Consider the following 26,192-nt stretch of genomic DNA (forward strand, 5'->3'; position numbering starts at 1 on the left):
TTGTTGGAAATGTCTTTTAAAAAGCATAGTTTGCTTCTGAAGCTCCCCTGTCCCTCAAGGCTTTATCAAAATCTTAAAATTGATTAAGTCAGAATTTATCTTGCACTGAGCTGAGAATAAACCAAACACCACTGTTGGAGCTCTATAAAATCATCACTGGTTTCAAGTTCCACCCAGAACTGGGATTCCTAAAAATTTTACCTATTTAATATGTTAATAAGTTTTATTGTGGCTATAACAACTCTTGGAGGTAAAGTGTCTGTCTTTTGAAATAATAGTTGTTTTATATTAGGTTATATCTAAATTACCATGCAGGAGGGGCGCCTGGGTGGCTCAGTCGGTTAAGCATCTGGGTTCGACTCAGGTCATGATCTCACGGTTTGTGAGTTCGAGCCCCGTGTCGGGCTCTGTGCTGACTGCTCAGAGCCTGGAGCCTGCTTGGGATTCTGTGTCTCCCCCTCTCTTCCCCTCCCCCACTTGCAGTCTGTCTGTCTGTCTGTCTCTCTCTCAAAAATAAATAAAACGTTAAAAAATTTTTGTAAGTTGCCACGCAGGCATGTTTTATACAGAGAGGAGTATTTCTCTGGTATTAAACTTTCTTCAAGAAGCCTGATGGACGAATGGGGAATGTCACTGTGGTCTCCGCCTCCCTTGAGGGTGGGCCCGTCACAGTCACAGTTGGCAGCAGGCACCATGGTAACGGGAGCCAGGCAGCTTCCTGCCGGCCGGCCTCTGTGTGTGGGCACAGGAGGCAGCGTGTGAGCTCCGGGCTGACGGAGGATACCTTCAAGGCTGCTTTCGGTTTAGTGTTTTAAAAATTGAGTATTAGACTCAGGTAGCTCTTTCTGTTTTTCCCCACCTCCCCCCACTACTAGTCTGCCTTATTTCATTTAAGAATTTGGACATTTTTCCATGATGGAAAATATATACTTGTAGCTTATTAAGTACCTCAATATTTAATAGAATAAAACATCAGGCTGGGAATGCCAGCTGGTGCAGCCACTCTGGAAAACAGTATGGAGGTTCCTCAAAAAGCTAAAAGTCGAACTACCCTATGAGCCAGCAATTGCACTACTAGGCACTTATCCACAGGATACAGGGGTGCTGTTTCGAAGGGACACATGCACCCCCGTGTTTATAGCAGCACTATCGACAATAGCCAAAGTATGGAAAGAGCCCAAATGTCCATCAATGGATGAATGGATAAAGAAAATGTGGTGTATATATACAATGGAGTATTACTCAGCAATCAAAAAGAATAAAATCTTGCCATTTGCAACTATGTGGATGGAACTGGAGGGTATTATGCTAAGTGAAATTAGAGAAAGACAAAAACCATATGACTTCACTCATGAGACAAAACTTCACTTTAAGAGACAAAACAGATGAACATAAGGGAAGGGAAACAAAAATAATATAAAAACGGGGAGGGGGTCAAAACAGAAGAGACTCAAACATGGAGAACAAACTGAGGGTTACTGGAGGGGTTGTGGGAGGGAGGATGGGCTAAGTGGGGAAGGGGCACTAAGGAATCTACTCCTGAAATCGTTGCACTATATGATAACCAATTTGGATATAAATTTTTAAAAATAAAAAAATTAAATTAAAAAAATAATAAAACATCAGGGAAGTGTATAAGACTATGAATGTTAATGAGAGAAAAATCTTTTGTGAGTCGGCTAACTAGATCTCTTTAATGTATTTTTTCCCCTCTACCTTTTTAGAACTGGAGTCTGTGGATGAAGGATTGCTACAGTTTTGTGCCAATAAACTGAAACTACTCCATCTTTATGAGTCTGTCAGTCAGTTAAATTCCCTTGATTTTCATTCAGACACACCATTCTCAGATAATGTAAGTAATTCTCCTCATCATACAAAATAATCTCTTGGATTATTTTTAATGTTTTAATTGATAGTAAAGTAGAAAATTAAGAATTTTTAGGAAGTATAAAGGTGTATTTCTTTACCAGACCCCCTGCTGGCTCTCTGTGCCTTAATGTTAAATTTATATTATTTATGCTAAGATATTACATTTTATTATTAATCTATTTTTACTACCCTAGAAGCATTGTTTTTTTCTCATTTTTTTAAGGTTACTTCATACCACATAAGTTTGACAAGATTTGCCAATTACAATAAACTTGGTTTACTAAAGTAGGAAAATTTTAATTTCTTTAAAGAAAAAAAAAAAAAAAAAGATTCTGCCAAACAGAAGAGATTGGTTTTCTGTGGTGGTCTTGTGAACACATTCCTACAGCTTGCTCTGTTGTATTCTACATAATGCTTTAAAAAATTCTGTCTTACATCATAGTGTTTCATTATAGTAACTGTTCTATGTTTTTATTCTGTAAAACATTAAAAAATGGCAGCACCTTGTAATCTTCATTACGGTGCAGTATTACTCATTTCTGGGGTGTGTATACAAATTCTTACTTTCCATACAGAGCAATCAATAGGGAAGGAAGTAAATAATAAATAAATAAATTTCTTAATAGGGAACAGAGGGAAATATTGTCCTGTCTTTCCCTCAGATTCGTGTGTGACTGGGCACAGGTCGCTTGCCCTGAAAGCCTCTTGTCTTCCACTTCTCTCTCTAAAGGAAAATTATCTAAGCGATTTTAGTTATTTGTCAAGTCACTGATAATGCTTTTAGAAAATTACCAGGTGTATCTGAAACTTAATTGAGGTTTAAAGTGGAAGCCTTTTATTTTAAATATACGTATGTGAATAAAAAATTTTTAAACAAAAACAAGAAGATTTTTCTCTATTGGAAACCACTTACATATTCTTAACATCTTTTTAATCTTTGGGATTATAGATGGATTTCATAAAAGCATTTTAACAGTCTTCATCATTTTCTGTGATTGCCATTATAAACGACAAAGCCATTTTTGGGGATCTTTTGTTTTTCTTTCTACTTCAGCAATAGTATAAAATCTTTCAAACAACAAAAAGGTCAGGTTGATTTAATTATGTCTGTAGGATTGCCTAGACGTTTCATAGATTCTTAAGTGCTTAATTTTTTTGTAAGATCCAAACCCTCCTACTTTGCCAGAGAAAGTTAAGTATATGTCATTAATAATCCCTTATAGAATTCATTTCCACTTAATAGCCCCAGTATAGTCTGTAAATAGAAAAGATTTAGAAAATTTAAGAAATCAGTTTCTTAACTGATTGTTCTTTTTTTAAGTTTTAAAGCACTTTTTAAGAATTATAAAAATTATATTTTGCTGTGGACTTTTAGATCCTTCAAAAATATACAGTCATTTTCTAGGCTGAATGGCCAATATTGTACATGTAAAACTAGAATTCAAATTTGAAATCATTCTTGTTGTCTGTGGGACATAGTTCATATAAGCTCATATCAATTCAGTATAGCATTGAACTGCTGGTGTGTGTTCAGTGCACTTTGCAATTTACTGCTTGTTTTTAAAAACAACAGCCTTAATAAATAGAAAGCTGCATTCTTAAACAAGCGCAGTTTTATCAGGTAGCATGGGGGGAAGAAAGCTGTGCTTGCTGTGGCAAAATGGTCTCTTACGTATGTGTGTATTTGTGTATGCTTATTCCTAATTTAGAAAAATAATAGTATCAGGAGATGTTTTTGCACATATGGGATATAAAAATAGTTTGAAAGCCTGGCAGGATGTTATCTGTGACTTTTCAATCCCTGTGTCCCTAAGAATTTCATAGAGGATATACATGTAAATACAGTGATGATTGGTTTCCAGTATTTTATTTTATTGTGTTTTTGCTGCTTAATAAATATTGTTTCAAACAGACCTTTAGTTTTCTTAGAATCACAAGGGTTGTAGTTGATACTCTTGTAATTTTTTTCTGATTATACATTAATACGATTAGCTGTAATCCGAACATTTTAGAAGAGAATATTCTCAAGACATTATATAAAAATGGTACTTTTAGTTATATGTAGTATTTCAAGATTAATTTATTTAAATAACACCCCACTCATGATTTGAGAGTAAAGTTTTAAGCGGAGTACGTTACAGCCGTCTTTTGCTCATAGCCTTGAATTTCACCTCAGATAATGGGGTCGACTCCTTTGGCAGAGTCAGAGAAAGAGTCATGGTCTATTCAAGACTTTTTTTTTTCCGGGGCGCCTGGGTGGCGCAGTCGGTTAAGCGTCCGACTTCAGCCAGGTCACGATCTCGCGGTCGGTGAGTTCGAGCCCTGCGTCGGGCTCTGGGCTGATGGCTCGGAGCCTGGAGCCTGCTTCAGATTCTGTGTCTCCCTCTCTCTCTGCCCCTCCCCCGTTCATGCTCTGTCTCTCTCTGTCCCAAAAATAAATAAACGTTGAAAAAAAAAAATTAAAAAAAAAAAAAAGACTTTTTTTTTTCCTATTTTTTAAGGACTTGGCTGTGTTACTGAGGCTTGATGAAAAAGAACTGCATAAGCTCCAGGCATTACTAGAGAAGTACAAACAGGAAAAGTCCAGAACTACTACCGTCCGATTCTCTGATGATAAGGATGGTGTGTTGCCTGTAAAAACATTCCTGGAATATTTAGAATATGAGAAAGATGCGATCAACATAAAAAAGATGAGTGAAGAGGAGTATGTGGCTTTAGGTAGGTGGCATGATAAACTGCTCTTTGAAACCTGCCTCTTCTGGATGAAAGCCTGGGAGGAGTTCACAGCATCTCAGAGATTCAGTTTGTTTCAAAAGTAAATTAATGAGAAAATTTAATGTATGTTTTTCAGTTAACATAAGATACTCTGGATATGTAGACACTATGTCATAAAAGTTTTATTGATTATTACTTATACTAAAGAGACAGTGCTAGACATGGAATGATTTGCCTTCTGCTATAAAGTCAACAAACCGAACCATTCATTTCTCTTCTCTCGTGCTGCATTGCTTCTCTGAGGATCTAGGTTGCAATTCAGGAAGAATGTTAGTCCAAATGGTAAGTAGCTGTTGGTTCATGCATTTTGCTTTTGTTTTACTAGGCAGCTTCTTTTTTTGGAAGTGTTTGCATGGAGAAAGCTCTACTGAGGATATGTGTCGTACTTTGGAGTCAGCTGGACTTAGCCCTCAGCTGTTGTTGGTAAGGTTTCTTCGCATGCTCTTCTTCCCTGCTGATGTCATCTGGAAGTGTCAGTCTTTTGTTTAAATGCCATTGTCTAAAGCATATCATACAACATACATCAAACCTCCCAAAAATGATCAGAGAAACTTATAGTTACCATATTTGAGTAATAATTATTTCTCTAATGCTCTATAAATTGTAGCATGCATGTTCCATGGTTGGCCTAAAATAAATTTAGAATCTGACACATATGTGTGCATTTATAGTGGGTTGTGATCATCAAGGAAAATGTTCATATTGGAACTAAAAAAGGTCTTATTTACAGAACAAAATCAACTTCCCTTAAAGCAATACAGAGTTGTTATCAAACATTCCCAAACTTTGAAAATAGGTTAGGGTTTAGTCTCTGTGCTATAACAAATGTAAAACAAAAGAATCATCCAGTAGAGAATGACAACACTAAATGTTTGCCCTTCTGCAAAGGACCCTGTCGTCATCCCTTTTCTGTTCCCTCCCCGCCTTACATGCACAAATACATACTTTTTCACATCCTTACTAACATCTCCTATTTTGGCCAGGATTTGGGCAATCTCCCTCCGTAAGCCTGTTGACTGTGGTCATGTATTGTTTTAATTGAACATTTAATCTTCTAAAAACAGATTCCATTCTCTGTCACTTTGCAGTATGTATGTCCGAAAGTAAAGTAGTTAAAGATACATATAGATGGTACATGGATTTTCATAAGCAGCGTTTTTTGGTTTTGTTAGAGAGCATGTGCGTTTGAGCGGGGGAGGGGCAGAGAGAGAGAGAAAGAGAGAGAGAGAGAGAGAGAGAGAGAGAAAGAATCTTAAGCAGGCTCCATGCCCAGCGTGGGGCCCAACACAGGGCTCTATCCCACCATCTCATGACCCTGGCAGCATTTCCTGAGCCAGAATCGGGTCAGATGCTTAACCAACTGAGCCACCCAGGCACCCCAAAACCAGCTTCATTTATAATAGCCCAAAATTGCAAACTACGCAAATGTCCTTCAGTGGGGGAATGGTTAAACTGTGGTACAGCTTTACCAGGAATACTCCTCAGCGATAAAGAGGACTGAGCCATTGATTGACACAACACCTCTAGTGAACCGCAAGGAAGATATGTTGAGTGTAAAAATGCCAATCTTAGAAAGACATGTACTGTGTGATTCTGTTTTTGTAACAGTCATGAAATAGCACAGTTACAGAGATAGGGAATAGATTAGTGGTTGCCAAAGGTGATGGGTGAGTGAGCAGGGAGGGACAGGTATGGCTAGAAGGGTTAACACAAGGGAGTCTTGTGCTGATGTATAGTTAAGTGCTTATAGTGGTAGTGTGTTTGCAAAGTTACACATTTGGTAGAATTGCATGCACACATGTATGGGTGCATGTATTACTGGTGAAGTTTGAATACACTCTATGAATTTTACCAGTGTTAATTTATTGGTTTTGATATTGTGTAAGGGGAGACTGCAGGAAGGGTGCATGGAACTTCCTTGAGTTTTTGTGTGTGTGTGTGTGTGTGTGTGCCACTAGTGAATCTTTCACTGTTATGAAATAAAAAGTTAAAAAGAGAGGAGGTAAGTATTGCTTATTATTCAAAGTTGAGATGCTTAAACAGGATGAGTACAGAAGACTTCTTATTTCACACTGTGTTTAATCAATATCAACAAATTGTTATTTGCATTAAGTCTGGGGTCTAAGAAACTGGGAAAATACGAACCTCAAATCTTACCTCACTCCGTATATAAAAATTAACTCAAAATGGAACATAAATATAAGAGCTAAAGCTGCAATACTTACAGGAGAAAACATAGGGGACAGCTTGGATTGAGCCAAGATTTCATAGGACACAAGAAGCATGAGCATAAAAGAAAAATATTGATCATTTACACTTCATCAAAATTCAAAACTTCTGTGTTTTACAGCTGTTAAGAAACTGAAAGGCAAGCCTCTCTTTCAGAATTTATACTTGATAAATGAACTGTAGGCACATTAGGAAAGAATCTGTACAACTCAGTAATAAGACAAACAGTACAATAAAAAAAAAGCAAAAGATTTGAACAGACCCATCACCAAAAAAGATACATACAAATGGCAAGTGATCACCTGAAAGGTGTTCAGCATCATTTGCTGTTAGGGAAATGCTAAACAAAAGTACGGTAGCCTCTTTCTCAAGAGGGTGACTGAAATGAAGTCTACTGATGGCATCAAGTGTTGAAGAAGTTGTGGACTGATCGGAGCTCTCAGCACGGCTAACGCAAACGATAGCACAACAACTTTGGAAAACAGTTTGAAAGTTTCTTATAACGTTGAACATAAATTTACTATAAACTCTAGCAATCTCACTCCTGGGTATTTAAGAGGAATGAAAATAGATGCTCACATAGATTTGGAATCAGATATTAACAGCAGCTTTATTCGTAACAGCCGAAAGTGCAAGCAACCCAAATATCCGCCAGCTGATAAATGGATAAACGATGGTATCCATACAGTGGAGTGAACTGCTGGTACACAGAATAACTGTGCAATGAATGAATGAATGAATGAATGAATCTCAAAAGCATTATACTAAGTGAAAACATCCAGAAACAAGACTGCCCACTGTATGATTTCAGTTATATGAAATACTAGAATAAGCAAAAATATAGGGATGGGGGAGATGGACGTTTGCTGGAGAATGAGGGTGGGGGTTGGAGACTGATGCCAGGAAGCACAAGGGAACTTTGGGGAATGAAGATACGTTGGCCGCCCAACTTAAAATCAGTGAACCCTATTGTAAATATATAGATGTTGTAAGGTAATCAAGTGACACATAGTATGTAGGAAATCTCCCTGCTTTAAACCCATAAAGCTGTGATCTATAGAAATATTGTGCTGTAGAATTTATAAAGTGGGTTATAATTTGAAATTATTTTAAAAACTCATCTGAGAGATTGTATTTCACACATTCCAAATGATTCATCTCTTTTCCCTTGTTTTTCTCAAATGGTTTACGGCTAGATTTTTTTTTTTTAGAAGTATTTTATCAATAGCTGAAAGCTGTTAAGCAGCCGTGTAATTTTTAAAAATCCTGCCGTGAGTACAGAGAAATAAACAAGGCATTTTCACTTAAAGTGTGTAATTAATAGTATGAATAGGCAGGGAAGGGGGAATGTCTTTAAAAAAAAAAATACAAAGCCTAAGAGTTAAGAGTAAGAAATGGAATATACAAATAAAAAAAAAAAAAAAAAGACAAGCTTTTCAAGAAGGCTGCTTGGTCATTGTGGTCACGTTGATCAGAGAAAATAGTGGCCGGCACGTTGAGGCCGCAACTAAGCCATCTGACCTCAGGGAGATAAAGTGCAGGGGTTTTGTGTCCCCGTGTAGTAAGTGTGTGTCCTGCCTCATCCTGCTCATCCCCAAAGCAGTTAGTGCCAGTGTCAAAATATTGGCCAGTGATATTTCTCTAGGCTATTAAATTTTAAAACGTTTTTTAAAAGAGAATAAATGTCTATTATATTCAAGGAGTAACAGACTTTTAGGAGTTAGGCACATAAACATTATGAATAAAAGGTGTTTGGTCTTTCAGCAAAATATATTATTACTGTTATAAAGACACACTATTTGAAATGCTAATTCTTCCTATTTTTCTGCAATATTTTCATAATAGTTTCATTGGAATTATGTTCATGAAGAAATTTGGTACTTGTAATCTAGGTTGTATGTGTTTGGGCGGTATATATTTTTAAGTTTAGAAATATTTCTAGATATACTTACCATTTTTTTTGTAAAACTTACATTTGATTTAGTCACTATTTTACTATATTAGTGTAATTCACAGACCGATAGCCCGATAGTTTTTAAATGCTTAAAACGATAATGTTTAGAACTCTAATTACCCTCAGAGGAATATTATCAAGTTTTAAATCTGTAACCCAAAACAGATCTAGTTTTCAGCAAAGACTGGAAAGTAAGGCTCCTCCAAAAAACTGACAAGAGAAGTTTCTTTTAAGTAGAGACTGGACTTAACAGATGGCTTCCTCACATTCTGTCTGCTGGCATTTCTGCTGAGGGAAGGGTTTAAAACATCTGGGTTATTACTATTACAGGAGGATACTTAGCAAGAGGTACAATTAATTCATTAAGCATTAGAAGCAGCTACCAAGGACTCCTGGGATTTTCTGTTTCATTCTTAGGTACAGGTTTTACCAGGTCTTAGATCTTGCTTGACTTAGAAAAGAGGAATTAACTGAATTTCCTCTCAGAGTTTCTCTTAATAAAAATCTCATACTCACATATCTGTTAGTGTGTCAAGATGTGACATTTGTGTGTGAAACAACAGTATACATTGATAGTATGAATATCCACGTTGTAAATAAGCTGACATTTTTTACTGTGATGTATTGAAAGAATATTTTGTATTTACTAGTTATAGCTACCTTCTGTATGCTTGCTCTGTTATGTATGTTCATGTGTATGTTTTTATGTGGTATCTTATCTCTGTATTCTCTTCTTTATTTTTCTCCTTTTACCTTACTTTTTTCTGATGCTTAAAAAATCTTCCTATTGCTTGTAAGTGATCCTAAAATTGTGTCATTGTGTTCTGATGACTCCCATGGCATCCTCTCTTTCATACTGACTTTTTACATGCAAACTAAAGCAAAGCTGATTGGAATTTTTAAAGTTTATTGAAAATGGGGAACACCCACTGTGTCATAAGCAAAGATTACCTTGGTGGAAGAAAGTTAGAAAAACAGGGCTGACCCAGAGAGAGACAAAGAAAGAGGGTTCGGTAGAATAGTTTTTTGTTTTGTTTTGTTTTGTTTTAGAATTTGCTAAATAAAGGTGGTGGTGGATAAGGGGGAATGGTTAGTTGGAGAGAAAACTAGAAGGGTTTATAGTATGAAGAAAGATTCAGGGTATGGCATTTAATTTGTCTAAGTATGATTTAGCCTGCAGTAGCCCCTTGGGTTGTGTATCTTTTTGAGCACTTTGAAACTTTGTTGCTGATGAGGAGATGAATCAAGCTTGAAAAGACAGACTGTAAACCTCTAAGTGTGTTTAGAAACCTGGGCGGTGCCTGGGTGGTGCAGTTGGTTAAGCTTCTGACTTTGGTTCGGGTCATAATCTCTGGTTTCATGAAGTCAGGTTCTGTGCTGATATCTTGGAGCTTCAGTGTCTGTGTCTCCCCCTCTCTCTCACCGTCCCCTGCTCATGCTCGCTCTCGCTCTCTCTCTCTCTCTCCACAATAAACATTAAAAAAAGAAACCTGATGTGCTCTTAAAATACCCCTGGGGCCTATATTTTGTGCCTGAAATTATTCAGAGTGAATCTAATGGCAACTTAACAGTGAAGCTAAAAGATAAATTGTGCCAATTCCCTCATTTCCTTTTGATTTGCTTCATAGCATGTGTGTTCATCGAACACTGACATGGTTAAGTTCTGGATTTTGGAGTGTCTTTGTTGCCTTTGCAGGCAACTCTTTTTTTTTTTTTTTTTTTAGCCTGCCTAGTGGTTATAAGTAGCACTGTTGTATGAGGTTACGAGAAGATCTGGAAGAGAGGGAATAACCTTGATAAGTGGAGAAAGTCAGTCAAAACTTCGTGGACTACATAGGATGTTGTGTGGCAAGTGGAGTGAACGTGGCATAATATGACCGTGTTTTTATAAAGCAGTGACCACCTCTCTGCTATCCCCCCCTGCCGAATGCTCTCTGGGTAGCTATACTTAAAACACTACTAGTGGCTTGGCGCATGGTAAGCTCTGTATAATCATTAGCACTTATTATTGTTCACATTGTCTTATGAATACGCAGGCAAATATGAAAGCACATATTTGGTTGTAAAAAAAAGTTTTGGGGGCGCCTGGGTGGCTCAGTTGGTTGAGCGTCCGACTTTGGCTCAGGTCATGATCTCACAGTTTGTGAGTTCGAGCCCCACATCGGGCTCGGTGCTGACAGCCCAGAGCCTGGATAGGATGAGGTAGAAAGGCTGACATAGGGAGAGACATAAGAGTTAAAAAAGGGAGACAAGTAAAATCAAAAGAAAACAACAGTACTTTTAAAAGTGTGTATTTTTTGGGGCGCCTGGGTGGCGCAGTCGGTTAAGCGTCCGACTTCAGCCAGGTCATGATCTCGCGGTCCGGGAGTTCGAGCCCCGCGTCAGGCTCTGGGCTGATGGCTCAGAGCCTGGAGCCTGTTTCCGATTCTGTGTCTCCCTCTCTCTGCCCCTCCCCCGTTCATGCTCTGTCTCTCTCTGTCCCAAAAATAAATAAATGTTGAAAAAAAAAAATTTTTAAAGTATGTATTTTTTATTTGTAAAAATTATGTAACATGTAAGTTTATTTGTACATGTACATGCCTGTGCACATGTATAATTTTTTAAAGAGAAAAGAAAACATGCGTGTTAGAATCCAGCAGATCTAGGTTCAGACTTTAGGCCTAATTCATTAGCTATATGGTACCGGGTAAGTTACTTTTCGTCATATGTACAATGCGGGAGACTATCCCTGCCACAAGGTTGTTGGAATTGAACGGGGTGATGCCTGGCGGGTACTTCCCTCTCCTGGCCCTTTAGGTCGTTCTCATAGGTTAATTTCCTTCACACACTTCTTCAACTTCCTACTCTTCTGAATTTTTGAGAATTACTTGTACTAATATATTTAAAGTGATAATCAACCTTTTATTTTCAAGGCTTTTTTTTTTTTTTTTTTTTTTTTTTTTTTTATATATGAAGGTCCAGGCTTTCCACAAACACCTGTACCGACAGGTGTGGTGCTGTGCCTTTGAACTTCTCATTATCTCAGAATTATCTGTGTACAAATTTTATACATCTTCAAATACTTGAGTTTTCAGTAGGTATGCTGGTTCATAGGCATCTTAAAAGTCACTTATGTTGATTTAGGTGTTTTTGCTTAAAGTCTGTTTCTCATGCCTTATTTAAAGACTAGAATCTGATAGTTGTACATGTCTGTTCACCATTGCCAAGTCCACAGTGCCTTGTGGCCAATGCGGGGTATGGTCCACAGCTCCAGATCCTTCCTTTCCTCCAGTCGGCTGAGTGGCTTCTCACCAATCCACAGCGATCTATGCTAACTTGGTAGTGACCTTTCTGGTAATATCCTCCGTAATCAAGGCTCAACCTGGAAGGCAATGCTTAACCCAAAGAAGAGATGGAATCGGTGGAATTTAGTTATCTGACAGATGATAGAGAATCTCTTAAGTAGACAAGGTGCCTTTTCTGTCCCTCGTGTTATGTGATACAATAAGCAACCACTTCTTTCTCCCTCCGAAGGACTGAAGCACTCATATACGCACATGTGCTCTCTTGAAAACTGCAACCTTTTGTTTATTTATTTTACTGAAAATTATTTAAATTTGATTTCAGGCTCTGCTGCTAAGTGTTTGGCTTTCCAAGGAAAAAGATATTTTGGATAAACCGCAGTCTGTGTGCTGTCTTCACACGATGCTGTCCCTCCTGAGCAAGATGAGAGGTAAGATAGATGCCGGTGGAAACCGTGGTTCCCCAGGCCCTGAGATGCAGGCTGCTGCTTTTGCAAATGAAGATTAATTACCATTTGAAAACCACAAAACTGGGAAAGGAGGATGCTTTCTCGAAATAAAAGGAGACTACAGTGTACAAAACGTTTCTCTGCAGATTCTTTTATGTATGAATGGCTCTCAGTTCAAAGCATGCTTTATGGAAATTAAATTTATATTTTGTGGCATCAAAAGTAATGTGATATGAACAATGCGTTTTCTTAATTCATTGAGGTAAGTCATATGGTCTTTGGTGGAGGTCATTTTTTAAATTATTTTTGGCCTCATTAGAATAATAATCCGTTACATCAAAACATTCAGTAGTAGTGGGGCACCTGGGTGGCTCAGTCAGTTAAGTATCCGACTCTTGGTTTCAGCTCAGGTCAGGATCTCAGGGTTCGTGAGTTCAAGCTCCGCATTGGGCTCTGCGCTGACAGTGCAGAACCTGCTTGGGCTTCTTTCTCTCCCTCTCTCTCTGCCCCTCCCCTGCTTGTACTCTTGCTTTCTCTCCAAATAAGTAAAATAAAACTTAAAAAAAAATTCAATAGTAGTTTTCAGCAATGATGAAAATATTCCACAGATTTACAGTTGATTCAGAAGCAAGACCACTAAAGGCAGCCTAAATAAATGGGATATAAGTATTCTGATAAGAGAAGTTATGGATTTGTTTTCTGAGTCATTCAGAAATCTACCAGTGCATAACTGGGGAATTTAGCTTCTGCATTACATTTGATGTAAAGATTGGACCAGAAAAAATCGACAAGCTCCGAGTCTCTTGTTTAACTTTCTCTTTTTGCCTGCAGTGGCCATCGACGAGACCTGGGACTCCCAGTCTGTGTCCCCGTGGTGGCAGCAGATGCGGACGGCTTGTGTTCAGTCTGAGAACAACGGGGCCGCCCTGCTGTCTGCACACGTCGGCCATTCCGTTGCCGCACAGATCTCGAACAGTCTGACTGAGAAGAAAGTAAGTGGGCAGGGGCGTGCCCATGTTTGGATGGGCTGGGTCTGTCCCTGTCCAGCCTGCGTCGGGGCTGCGGTGTCTTCAGTGTTACGGAACATCTGGAGTTTGAAATGTGTGCCCAGCAGGTTCTTATTTGTCTTACTGGGAGTGAGGGGTGCTGCCCTTAACTTGTTTATTCAGATGGCATGCGTATTTGAGCTGAGCCATCACCTCATGGCATGAGGGGTAAAGTCCTGCAGGTGGAGGGCAGAGGTCTTCCCCCTCGTGTGTGGTAAGTCCCTTAAACATGTATCTCTTGCTTCGGTTCCGTCTGCAGGAGGTCAGGGTTAGACTGCGTTATTTCTGAGCTTTGTTTTAGCTCTCAAGTTCTACGGTTGTATTTATAACCTCTGCCCCCTCTTTTATAAACAGAAGTTGTTTTAGGGGATGTAGTGTTGAATGACACATAAAAGTTTCCTATTGACCGTTTTGCTTTGTGGTTTCTCCTCATCTCTTGAACACTCAAATTTTAAAAATCTCATATCTCATGGTAGATCAAATAATTTCTTTCTAGGGGACATTGCATTTAATTGGATGAGCCACTTAAATGGGCCTGTAGACGTTCACTTAACACTGTCGGCCTGAGTATAGTTTCTATGCTAAATTGCTAAATATGCTAAATATGGCTTAAGATGTTTATAATAATGGAAAGAGAAGAAGTTTGAGATACGTTTTGTATGTTGGTGAGTGCATTTTGAAGAGATACCAGTACCCAGTACTGACCGAAGAGACCGGGGCCCTTGTCAAGGATGGCCCTGCAAACGTGTTGAAGTACACACTGGATGAATCGGGCGTTACTGCAGATCTTCTTGCAAATGTCGAAGCAGTGAGTCCAACTCACTGTTGCCCCAGAGCCTGCCGTCTCCTCCTGTCCCTCCTGTTCCATCCCAGTCAAGTAGTAACATTTGTGAACCAGCATCTGTGTGCTGCTTTGTGATGTATCCTGACGGTCTGTCATCAGCTTTCAAGTTAAAAGCTCATTCAAGTTAATGTCGATCCAGATTCTTTGCCAGAGTATCACCAGTGCGTTTTCTGTTAGTTTTCCCAAACAGTCTTGGGTGCTGATTCCGAGGCCCTCACCGACTCCTGGGAGGCCCTCTCTCTTGACACCGAGTACTGGAAGCTCCTGCTGAAACAGCTGGAGGACTGTCTCATACTTCAGACCCTACTTCACAGCAGGGCAAACACGCCAGCCTCCAAAGTGTCATCGCTGCAGGCTGAGCCCCTCCCGAGGCTTTCTGTCAAAAAGTTATTGGAAGGAGGAAAAGGTGAGCGTTGCACCTGTATATCTGCATGTTTATGTCGTGGGCGTTTCTGGTGGTTTTTATAGAAATGACTGAAAGAATAGGGAAAGAGAAATACACTCAGATTAAAAGAATTCTAACTAACCCACCACGTACTTCTTCTCAAAGTCTGACCCTGTCAGTTCCCTGCTCAGGAACCCTCCTCCCGCTTCCCCCACCTAGAAAATCAGCTGTGGCTCTCAAAGAATGCAAAGAAAGAGTCAGAAAACCCTCCCTTTTCTGACTTCGTGTCTGTGGGAGGCTGGATTTTCCTCCTGTACTTCAGCCAAAACAACAGATCACAGTGGATGGAGAGCAGAAACTGATGGGAGACTCCAGATACGAGCTGCACAGTTGAAGAGATTGGCAAAGACGTAGTGTTGCTCCTCTTACTAAACGTCTTTTGTTGCTTTGGGGAATACAGCTATTTTCATAAAATGTTATTAACACGTAATAGGCTTATTATTTGTATTTAAAAATGAATTAATAAAAATATTTTAAAATTTTGTTTTAACTTATAATACCATAAATATCAGTAAATATAACCCATAAACTCAAATTCTTTGGGATTGTCAGTAATTTTTTTTTTAATGTTTGTTCATTTTTGAGAGAGAGAGCGTGAGCAAGGAGGGGGCAGAGAGAGTAGGGGGGACACAGAGGATCTGAAGCAGGTTCTGAGCTGACAGCACAGAGCCTGACATGGGGCTCGAACTCACAAACTGTGAGATCATGACCTGAGCTGAAGTCAGACTCTCAACCGACTGAGCCTCCCAGGCACCCCTGGGATTGTCAGTATTTTTTAAGCATTTAAGGAGATTCTGAGACAAGAGAGTCAAGAACTTCTGGAACAAATATAAACTCTTAAGTCTTTTCTCTAAGAATTTTGGGCTTTGAATCCAACCCATTTTTCCATTTCTTGCTGCTTGATTGTGGTTCTAATGAAGGACCTGTGATTCCCCATCTCTGGGTCTGAGCCTGCCCCCTTCCTGCTCCCCACCTGTCCCATTCCGGATTCTAAATTACATGCCTTTCTCAAGGCCCAGCTCAAATGCTACCTCCTCTAAGAAACTGCTCATGATCCACTAGCTGCAAATTTTCTCTTCTTCCTCCTAATTTCCACAGAACTTTACACCCTCTTCTGTGATTTATTACTTTCTACTGTCCTAGAGACATTGGGTTCCTTTGACCATAAACCTCTTGAATTTTTAACCCTCATTGTGTAGTTTCTTTTTACCAGCAGCTCTTTCAGGCATTTGATACTGGAATGAATATATTTCTGGATTTATAAATACCTGTGTATTTATAGATTTTTTATTTAGTTAACTTGTTTTCTCGGGCTTTGTAAGACTTGTAAGCTTTGACCTGAGAGGCAGGCTTTCGGTTTGGCACATATTAAGTGGCCTATGGAGCTGCTCTGAAGGAACATAGGCTGTGGATGCCGTCTTGGCACTCGCCTTCTGCCTTGTCCCAGTTTGTCATTATAACCCAGAAAGAGCTTATACACTCATGAGCCCTAAGTTTTGCAACTGCCACCCGGGGGACATCTCAGGTCTCCTAACTCTGGTGGCCGGTGGGGTTTATGCTTGTGGGCCTACAAGACTGTATATATTTGCGTACTTTCAAAAGCTGATACCTGAGGTTCTGGCTTCAGTCAGCCTGAATCGAGGTGTTAAGATTCTCCCTTTTGGGACACTGGCATGTCTCAGTATGTCCTCCACTACTAGAAGCTGTTAAAAATATAATAGGCTGCTTGGATAAGCACAGAGGCTTGAGAGCCAGCCAGGAGCCAAGGCAGGATTGAACAAGTTTCATCTCCTACACAAATCCACTCCTTTAAGACTAGGAGAGGTGCTTCCATCTACTGTATAGGAACCACAGGGAATCCAGCAAAATGAAGAAATAGAGATATTCCAAAAGAAAGAAAAAGATAAAACTTCAGGGAAAAAAAGCTTTAATCAAATGGAGATAAGTAATTGACCTGATAAAAGGTTCAAAGTTATCATAAAAATGCTCACCAAACTGGGGAGAAGAATGGATGAATACGGGAATAACTTCAAGGAAATGGAAAATAAAGTAGCAAGTAGAAGTCACGAGGCTGAATAATATGGTAACTGAACTCCATATCAACTACAAGGTTTCAGCAGCAGACTAGATGAAGCAGAAGAAAGGACCAGTGAACTCAAAGACAGGGCAGTGGAACTCAATCAGAGCAAAAAGAAAACATGAAGAAAAAAAAAAAAGGTAAAGATAGCTTTAGGGACTTAGGGGACAATATCAAAAGGGCTAACATTCATACTGTAGAGCTCCCAGAAGGAGAAAAGAGAGAAAGGGGCAGGGATCTTACCTGAAGAAAAAATGGCTAAAAACTTCTCTAATCTGGGGAACATCCAGGTCCAGGAATTTGACAAAATTCCAAGTAAGAGGAATCCAAGGACCCATATTAAGACACATTATTATTAAAAATGTGAAAAATTAAAGTCAAGGAGAGAATACTAAAAGCAGCAAGAGAAAAACAACTTGTTATGTACAAGGGAACACCCATAACACTGTCAGCAGATTTTTCAGCAGAAATTTTTCAGGCCAGAAGGGAGTTGCATGATATATTCAAAGTGCTGAAAGAAGAAAAATTTTCAACCAAGAATACTCTGTCTGGTAAGTAAGTTATCATTCAGGAGTGAGGGACAGAGTTTTGCAGACAAGCAGAAGCTAAAGAAATTCTTCAGCCCTAAACGGACCTTATAAGAAACACTAAAGGGACTTCCATAAGATGAAAAGAAAGGGCACTAATTCTTAACAAGAACACATGTGAAAGAATAAATCTCACTGGAAAGGTATATATATATATATATATATATATATATATATATATATATATTTATATATAAGGTAGCGGAGTAATCACTTATAAAGCTAGCATGAAGGTTAAAAGACCACTATGAGGGGCACCTGGGTGGCTCAGTCAGTTAGGCATCCAGCTCTCGATTTTGGCTCACGTCATGATCTCACCATTCGTGAGTTCGAGCCCCATGTCAGACTCTGCAGTGACATTGCAGAGCCTGCTTGGGATTCTCTCTCTCTCCACCACCCTCCCCCCACCCCTCTCCCGTTCACACACGTGCTCTCTCTCTCAAAATAAATAAACATTAAAAAAAAATAAGTAAATACAAGGGGCACCTGGGTGGCTCATTCAATTGAGCATCTGACTTCGGTTCAGGTCATGCTCTTGCATCTGTGGGTTCGAGCCCTACATTGGGCTCTGTGCTGACAGCTCAGAGGCTGGAGCCTGCTTTGGATTCTGTGTCTCCTCTCTCAACCCCTCCCCTCATGCTCTGTCTCAAAAAATAAAATAAAAACATTAAAAAAAAAACAAAGACAACTATGATTATAATAGTTAAGGGATATGCAAGATAAAAAGATGTGAAATGTGACATCAAAAATATAAAGTGTGGTACCAGAGAGTCATTATGTTGAACTTTCCAACAGGATCAAACTTGTTATCAACTTAAAATAGCCCACGACAGACACAAGTTGTTATATCTAAGCTCATGGTAACTACAGAGCAAAAACCTATAGTAAATACACAAAAGAGAAAGAGAAAGGGGTATAAACATATCACCAAAGAAAGTTATCAAGCCACAGAGGAAGAAAGCACGAAAAGAACAGAGGAACCATGAAAACAGCCAGAAAGCAATTAAATGCCATAGGCGTATACCTATCAGTAATTACTTTAATTATAAATGTACTAAATTCTCTAATCAAAAGGCATCAGGTGCCTGAATGGATGAGAAAACAACAACAAAAAAAAGACCTATATATGCTGCCTAGAGACTGACTTTAGATGAAAGGACACAGAGACTGCAAGTGAAGGGATGGGAAAAAATACTCTGTGCAGATGGAAACCTTTCTTATTTATTTTTTTAAGTTTAAATAAATCAAAAAAATTTTTAACTGTAACTCATTATACCCTATGCTGTCACCTGCTGATAGTGTAGGACCATCACTGTGATATTAACCTAAGCAATATAATCAAGGGCTTGATTCTAGAATGAAAATTACCAGTTGATTTGGAAATCAAACATAAGAAATTAGATCACTCAGCCTACTGCTGTCAATTATTTTCACTGATAATTGTGATTTTACTGTGAAGCTTTTGTTTTGTTTTTTTGGAAAGGTTGTATTTGAATCCAAGTAGGAAGAAAGAAAGGTTTTGGTGAATTATAGAAGAGTGTATAATTTGTTTTAAGTAATAAACAGGACTTTTTGTCTTGAGTGTTTTTCAGATTACATTTATAATTTTTTTGAACTATATTGATGACCGAAACTTGGGATAGCATCATGTTTCTTATACGTGGCTAAGTTTTGCCCATAAATATTCCATATAGGCAAGTTAGTTGACTATTAAAAGTAATATGCTAAGGAACCTAGGCAAGTACTATGCTGATCAGTTTCACTTACAATTAAGTGAAAGTGTTTTAAAGATATATTCATCCCTTCATCTGTGTCTGTTAAAGTATACTTTGAATTTGTGGACATAGAAACCACGTGGTATATAGCCACGTATATGTGAATGCATTTACCTTTCTCTAATATTTTATGAGAGTATAGAGATGCCCTTAGATATCAGATATCCCACCTGCCCTCACAAGATGAATGGTAGGTATTACACTGGTGAATCTCATGGCTTTTGGGGGTCACTCTCAGGTGCAGAACTGAATGTGGCACTTAGATCTCTTTATAAGGAAGACCAGATCGTGCACTGTGTTGGCTCTCTTTGGCGAACACGGTAAGTTTTCATTTTGTTTCTTGTCTCCAAACTGTAGGTGGCATTGCAGACAGTGTAGCCAAGTGGATATTTAAACAGGACTTCAGCCCTGAAGTGTTAAAACTGGCTAATAAGGACAGAGATGCAGAAAACCCAGATGAACCCAAAGAAGGTATTAACAGAGGTTTATATGAGGTGCCAGAGGTGGAGACGAACCTCGGAACTATACCAGGTAACACAGAAACAGGGAGAAAACACAATCCAGAGAGGGGGAGATGTGGCTGAGACTTTGTTAGGGAAAGAATACTAAGTACGTCTCTCTTTTCTGGCTTTCAGACTTGCTGCATTCAGCCTATAGGCAGTTTCCCTGTAGCCTTGAGCTAGATGTGCTCTACGCGCATTGTTGTTGGGAGTATGTTGTCCAATGGAATAAAGACCCAGAGGTAAGATTCCTGCTACTTCTGTCCTGTTGATTCTGTCGTCGTGCTCATGCTGTGCACCTGTGAGAATGTGTAATTCGGTAACTTACTGGAAACACTGGACTTTCCCCTTTGGAATGCCTCCACACTAGGAGCGGTGCTAGGCCTTTTTCATGATCTCTTACAGTCTTCACAGAAAACCTGTGTGGTGCGGACATTGTCGCGATCCCCACTCTAGAGAAAACGAGAGCTCAGAGAAGTTCTGTTCCATGCCTCGGCATACCTTGTCAAGTTGGGGTCTGGGCCCGGATTTAAGCCTGGGTTTCTTTGTCTTTAAAGCCAGTGTGTTTTGCCCCACTCCTGGCTAGGTTGTGATGAGTAGAGTTATTTCCTTTTGATTTCATACAGGAGACAGCACCTACCTAATGGAAACTTTTTAACATTGTAGTCCTTGTGATGAAAGCCAGGGTAAAGATCCTGACGTTCACCTAGTGTCTGCTTGTTTAGAAAGCCCGTGTTTGTCACTTCTCTTACGTTTGCCTCAGAAGAAAAATCAAGAAAGTCACGTCCAAGGCTGCCTCAGTCCAGGGTTAGCCTTGCTGCCCTTTCTCCTCTCTGCTTGGACACTCTTTTTCTCCCGCTCGTGGTAGCCACCTTCTCTCCTGGCACATTCACAATCCAGAAGCAGAACGGGGAGAAGGGCCCGTCCTGGGGGCAGGAGTCCTGGATTTGGATCCCAGATGAATGGCTGTGACAAGTGTCTGGGTTCGGGCCAGTCACTGAATCTCTGGACCGGTTGTTTTCTCCCTTCACCTTTTTTTTTTAATAAAGGTGCCAGTCCTTCAGGGTTGATGCCAGGATCAAGTAAGATGTCCACACATAGGATGGATATTCCTCTTTACCAGTAAGTCCTTCACGTAGGTCCCCTTGTCAGCGCTCCGGGAAATGATCCTCCTCAGAGCAAAATTAACACCTTATCGCCCTTGGATCAGGTTGCACTTTTGAAGAAACATCTCACTGATGAACTCATTCACACCACTACTTTAATGGTAATCATATTCTTCCTCCAAAAAAAATGGTCTTTGATACATAATCAATTACACATTCAAGGAAGAGCTTTGGAAAAGAAAGTGCTTTAAGCAAAGGAATGGCCTTTGATCAACTAAACCTTGACCAAAAAGTGATTTTAGGACAGCGGACCCTCTTGATGACCCTTGAGTCACCCTCTTCTGTGGACTCCTCTGCAGTCTGAGTGATAATTGTGTTCGGGCTCTCCCCTTACATGGAATATTTTTCTTACATGAAAAAAGAATGTTAAGGCTATAGTAAGGACATAATAATTTCTAAAATCTGGATAAATTAATTCCAGATTCGGGTCTAAGAAAGTGATACTTAAGAACACTGTTTTGGGGCGCCTGGGTGGCTGAGTCAGTTAAGCACTGACTTTGGCTCAGCTCATGATCTCACGGTTCATGAGTTCGAGCCCATGTTGGGCTCTGTGCTGACAGCTTGGAGCCTGGAGCCTGCTTTGGATTCTGTCTGTCTATCTGCCGCTCCCCAGCTCACCCTGTCTCTCTCTCTCTCTCTCAAAAATAAATACACATCAAAAAAAATTAAGAAAAAACAACTGTTTTTACATCATTCATTATACATTATTCATTATAAACCAAAGGCAGCTTGCAGAGTAGACACAGAATTGAGGTCAAGCCCATTGCCTCTATTAACAGCTGTGTGACCTCTGGGAACATTTCTGAACCCTTTGTTCTCGCTTTTCTCCTAAAAGTACATGAGGACTAGGGCTACCTCAGAGGGTTGTGGCAATTTATAGAGAAGGTGCATACACAGCGCCTGACACTTTGATTAATGTTATCATTGTCTATTGAAATTGTTTACATTTCAAATAAGTGGCCGCTTTTCTCGTCTTTTTTTTTTTCTTATCAAATAGCCCTCCTTACCCCATCCGACCCCTACCCTTCTTCCACCATTTTATGCACACAGCTTTATTAGGATCAAAACAACTGAAATTACTTTGGGGAAATTTTTTTTTTTTTTTTTTTGAGAGAGTGTGAGAGGGGGAGGGACAGAGAGAGAGAGAGAGAGAGAGAGAGAGAGAGAGAGAGAGAATCTTAAGCAGTCTCTGTACTTAGCTCAGAGCCCGATGCAGGGGCTCAGTCTCACGACCCTGAGATCATGACCTGAGCCAAAATCAAGAGGTTGAACACTCAACCGACTGAGCCACCCAGGCGCCCCCCACCTTTGGGAAGTCTCGAACACCGGTATGTGTTGGCAAAGGTGATATATTTAATCTTTATACAGGCCATACAGTTACTGAGCAAAGGTCCGGATAATTTCATCGGTTTCGCATGCTATGTTTGAGTGTTTACTGTGTAAGCAACTGCCTCAATTAGAAGGTTGAATTCAGACATCCCCTCCAGTAGGTCTTGTTTCCCTTCACTGCTCTGGTTTTCCTCCTTGGCACATATCACTGACATACTGTATAATTTACACACCATATTTACTTGGCTCCCTCGCTGGAACGTAGCCTCAGTGGTTACGTTCCCCGAGGATTCGGGTCTGTTTGTTCGTTGCAGTATCTCTGGCGCCTCAGACACCGTGATATATAGTAGTTGCTCAGTAAATATTTGGTGAATAATGAATGAATGATATTATTCGCAAAGAAGTAAACCCACTGTTTTCACATCCTTGTGAAATTCAAGTATTAGAGAAAATACTGCTGTTATATACAGACCACAGAAAATTTTGATTCCAGATGTCAGCATATATGACCTGGGGGTTTCTAGGAATCAATCATTATGTAGATCATGTGAATTTCAAGATACCATTGACACTATCCTATGAAAAATTACTTCTTACCTAATGATTTTATGTTCTTATCACAGCATTCTTGGGTAGCTTTATGCAGAAATTTATGTAAAAAGTTACCATTTATATTGAAACATCTGTTAAATGATACTTCTGTTTTTTTTCTCTCTCTCTTTTTCTCCCTGTATGTAAGGAAGCACGTTTTTTCGTTAGGTCAATAGAACACTTGAAGCACATTCTTAATGCACATGTTCAGAATGGTAAGTAAATAAGTGTTAAAAACATAACTGGTTGATTCAAAAGAAGCAGGAATCGGGGCGCCTGGGTGGCGCAGTCGGTTAAGCGTCCGACTTCAGCCAGGTCACGATCTCGCGGTCTGTGAGTTCGAGCCCCGCGTCAGGCTCTGGGCTGATGGCTCAGAGCCTGGAGCCTGTTTCCGATTCTGTGTCTCCCTCTCTCTCTGCCCTTCACCCGTTCATGCTCTGTTTCTCTCTGTCCCAAAAATAAATAAAAAACGTTGAAAAAAAAAAATTAAAAAACAAAAAAAACAAAAGAAGCAGGAATCTTTTAAGTTCGCATTCTGTTAAACTTTCATTTGATAGTTCAAATCTCACCTGTAACTGAGTGTGTATTGTGATGTGACAAGTCCTGGCTGTTTGAAGTGCTGGGAGAAATGCGCTCCAGAAGGGGAGGAGGGGGTGGCCACAGTTCTCCCCTCTGTCCCCACCCACCGGTTTCCCAGCTGTTCCTAGTGAGTAAGGAGAGTGTTAGACAGAAATCACTGCTCTTCTTTTTAGGTCACAGGTAGATGAGGAAGGAGGGCTGGGCTTCTGAGGACTGCAGTTCCTGATGACAAAGTTAGGGAGCCAGGAGCCTAATCATATATACCCTACAAAACAGCTTGTGCTTTTTTTTTTTTTTTTAAGTTTATTTATTTTGAGAGAGTGCACAAGAGAGCAAGCGAGGGCGGGGGGAGGGACAGAGAGGGGAGGGGAGGGAGGAGAGAGAGAGAGAGAGAGAGAGAGAGAGAGAGAGAGAGAGAGAGAGAGAATCCCAAGCTGGCCCTGCACTGTCATGGCTCAATCCCCCGACCGGGGAGATCACGACCTGAGCTGAAATCAAGAGGTGCTGAACCGACAGCCACCCAGGTGCCCCTGGCGCTCCTTTCAGCACCTGTGAGTACTCTTCTGGTGGCTGCCACACCGTGGGGACTGCTGATGTCTCCTTGAAAAAATGTCACACATTGTTGTAGAAAAATTGCAAATAGGCTGCTGTTTCCATTAAATGGATAGCTGGGTTTCCCTGGAAGAATTAATGGAACAGCTCAGAACGAGGCTAGTTATTTTACTAATAAGTAAGTGGGGAAACTAGAAGTTGGGCCACGTAAGAGGGAGGCGTCATCTTGATGTCTGTGTGATGAACTTTAGAGAAGCTCCTTGTCTCTTCTAGAATGGTACCGCCTTCTCCCAGTGGTATGACGTCAAGTTGCAGAAATTCTAAATTGTCTCATTTTATGTGAAGAGAACTTGAAAATTTTATTTATTCGTCTCTTAGATCTGACCTTCTTCCAAAGAGAAAAGAGAAATGACTCATTTGGAAAACAAGGTCTCCATAGAATTCTTTCCTTCTTGATAAAATTAAGTCACTGCTAACTTCTGGCTAGTAGTTAAGTAAGAACTTACCCTGTTTGTCAGCTTCCTGGCTTCTCACCCTTACATCCAGAAGCAGACAAGGGGGTAGTGGTGACCGCATGGGAAATGTCATGTTTAAGTTGCCTAATTGACCACTGTTTCTGAAAGTTTGATGCCATGGTTTATTGTCTATGGAAGTATAGAGCCCAGATTTCTTGCTTGGTGTCTTTTGTATTCTGTTTTGTTTTTTTAATACTTCCTTACATGACACTTTATTTGGTGGTTGCTTATGAAAAAAATCAGTTTTAGACATGGGGCTGTTTCTCCTGTTTGGCTGTTTTGAACAAAGCTGTTCTCAACACGCCTGTACGGGTCTTCGTGTTCATCCGTGCAGTAGAGTCCCCGGGCCATACGGCAGACACGCGGTTAGCTTAGTAGATGTGACCGAGCAGTTTTGCAATTTGTGATGCCCCCAGCAATCCATGAGCATTCCAGTTTTTTCCGCATGCTCCCCAACACTTGGCACTGTCATTAAAAACAATTTTAGCCTTTGTTGGCGTCCGGGTGGCTCAGTCGGTTGAGCGTCCGACTTCGGCTCAGGCCATGATCTCACAGTTTGCGAGTTTCAGCCCCGCATTGGGTTCTGTGCTGACAGCTCGGAGCCTGGGGCCTGCTTTGGATTCTGTGTGTCCCTCTCTCTCTGCCCCTTTCCTGCTCGTGCCCTCTCTCTTTCTGTCTCTCAAAATTAAACATTAAAAAATTAAAAAAAAAATAAAAACAATTTTAGCCTTTGTGTTGTTTGTGTAATGATATTTTCTTGTGATTCTAATTTGTATTTCTCTGGTAACTAATGATGTGGATCTTTTCTTATGATTATTAGCCTTTTGGATATCCTCTTATGCAGCTCAGTTCTGATTATTGTTGAAGATCAAGGTTTTTGGTAATTTTATAAGTATTACATAAGATGTAAGAAACGATATGTAAATAAATAGCCCATATAGCTTTATAAGTTTAAGGAAGACAGTAATTTATTAGGTGTGGTGAAAGGGAAAATAGATCAGCTTTCTACTTACCGCTTTTACTTGCTGTCTAGGTATTGCACTGATGATGTGGAATACATTCTTGGTTAAAAGATTTTCTGCTGCTACATACTTGATGGATAAGGTAAGGTCATTTTAAGTGTCATCTACTTGTTTATTTTGTTCCCTTAATTAATATTAGAAAGATTATTTACCATGGGCCTTGTTAGACTTTTTTGTTTGGTATTACATTTTACTAATGCTCAGTTAAACGTAATTCCCATGCTGGCATCTTGATGACCTGGAGAAGAACCTCAGGTCCTTGAAAGTAATTTACTTTAAAAGCTCCTTAAGCAAAGAGAGTAAGACTCGTGGTTGAATCAGGGATTTGCACTTTTTCTTTAATGTTTATTTTGAGAAAAAGAGGGAAGGAGTGGGGGAGGGGCAGAGAGAGGGAGAGAGAGAATCCCAAGTAGGCTCTGTGCTCAGCACAGAGCTGGACACGGGGCTCGATCTCATGACTGCAAGATCATGACCTGAGCCGAAATCAGGAGTCAGACGCCTAACCGACTGAGCCACCCAGGTGCCTCGCACCTTATTATTATTTTTTTTAATCTTTTTTGTTTTAAGTTTTATTTATTTTGAGAGAGAGAGTGGAGGGAGAGAGAGA

The 26,192-nt window shown here is 39.9% G+C and overlaps 1 protein-coding gene across 5 annotated transcripts in view; it reads left to right on the plus strand.

Moving 5' to 3' along the window:
* Positions 1 to 26,192, plus strand: part of RAB3GAP2 (RAB3 GTPase activating non-catalytic protein subunit 2) — a 102,101-nt gene that overhangs the window by 64,847 nt on the left and 11,062 nt on the right. For all 5 annotated transcript variants that reach the window (XR_006961544.1, XM_047076549.1, XM_047076551.1 and 2 more), the window contains exons 19-28: positions 1,725 to 1,852; positions 4,371 to 4,587; positions 4,970 to 5,067; positions 12,434 to 12,539; positions 13,389 to 13,549; positions 14,625 to 14,853; positions 19,689 to 19,862; positions 19,967 to 20,073; positions 23,066 to 23,132; positions 25,597 to 25,667. Coding sequence is in view for 4 of the 5 variants with exons in the window: in XM_047076549.1 (XP_046932505.1) it covers positions 1,725 to 1,852; positions 4,371 to 4,587; positions 4,970 to 5,067; positions 12,434 to 12,539; positions 13,389 to 13,549; positions 14,625 to 14,853; positions 19,689 to 19,862; positions 19,967 to 20,073; positions 23,066 to 23,132; positions 25,597 to 25,667 (1,358 nt within the window). In the remaining variant the exon portion in view is untranslated. The remainder of the gene's footprint in view (positions 1 to 1,724; positions 1,853 to 4,370; positions 4,588 to 4,969; positions 5,068 to 12,433; positions 12,540 to 13,388; positions 13,550 to 14,624; positions 14,854 to 19,688; positions 19,863 to 19,966; positions 20,074 to 23,065; positions 23,133 to 25,596; positions 25,668 to 26,192) is intronic.

Source organism: Lynx rufus, unplaced genomic scaffold, assembly GCF_022079265.1.
Source record: "Lynx rufus isolate CCGP_SWC_20201006 ecotype Redwood Valley unplaced genomic scaffold, mLynRuf1.p SCAF_15, whole genome shotgun sequence".
Taxonomy (NCBI): domain Eukaryota; kingdom Metazoa; phylum Chordata; class Mammalia; order Carnivora; family Felidae; genus Lynx; species Lynx rufus.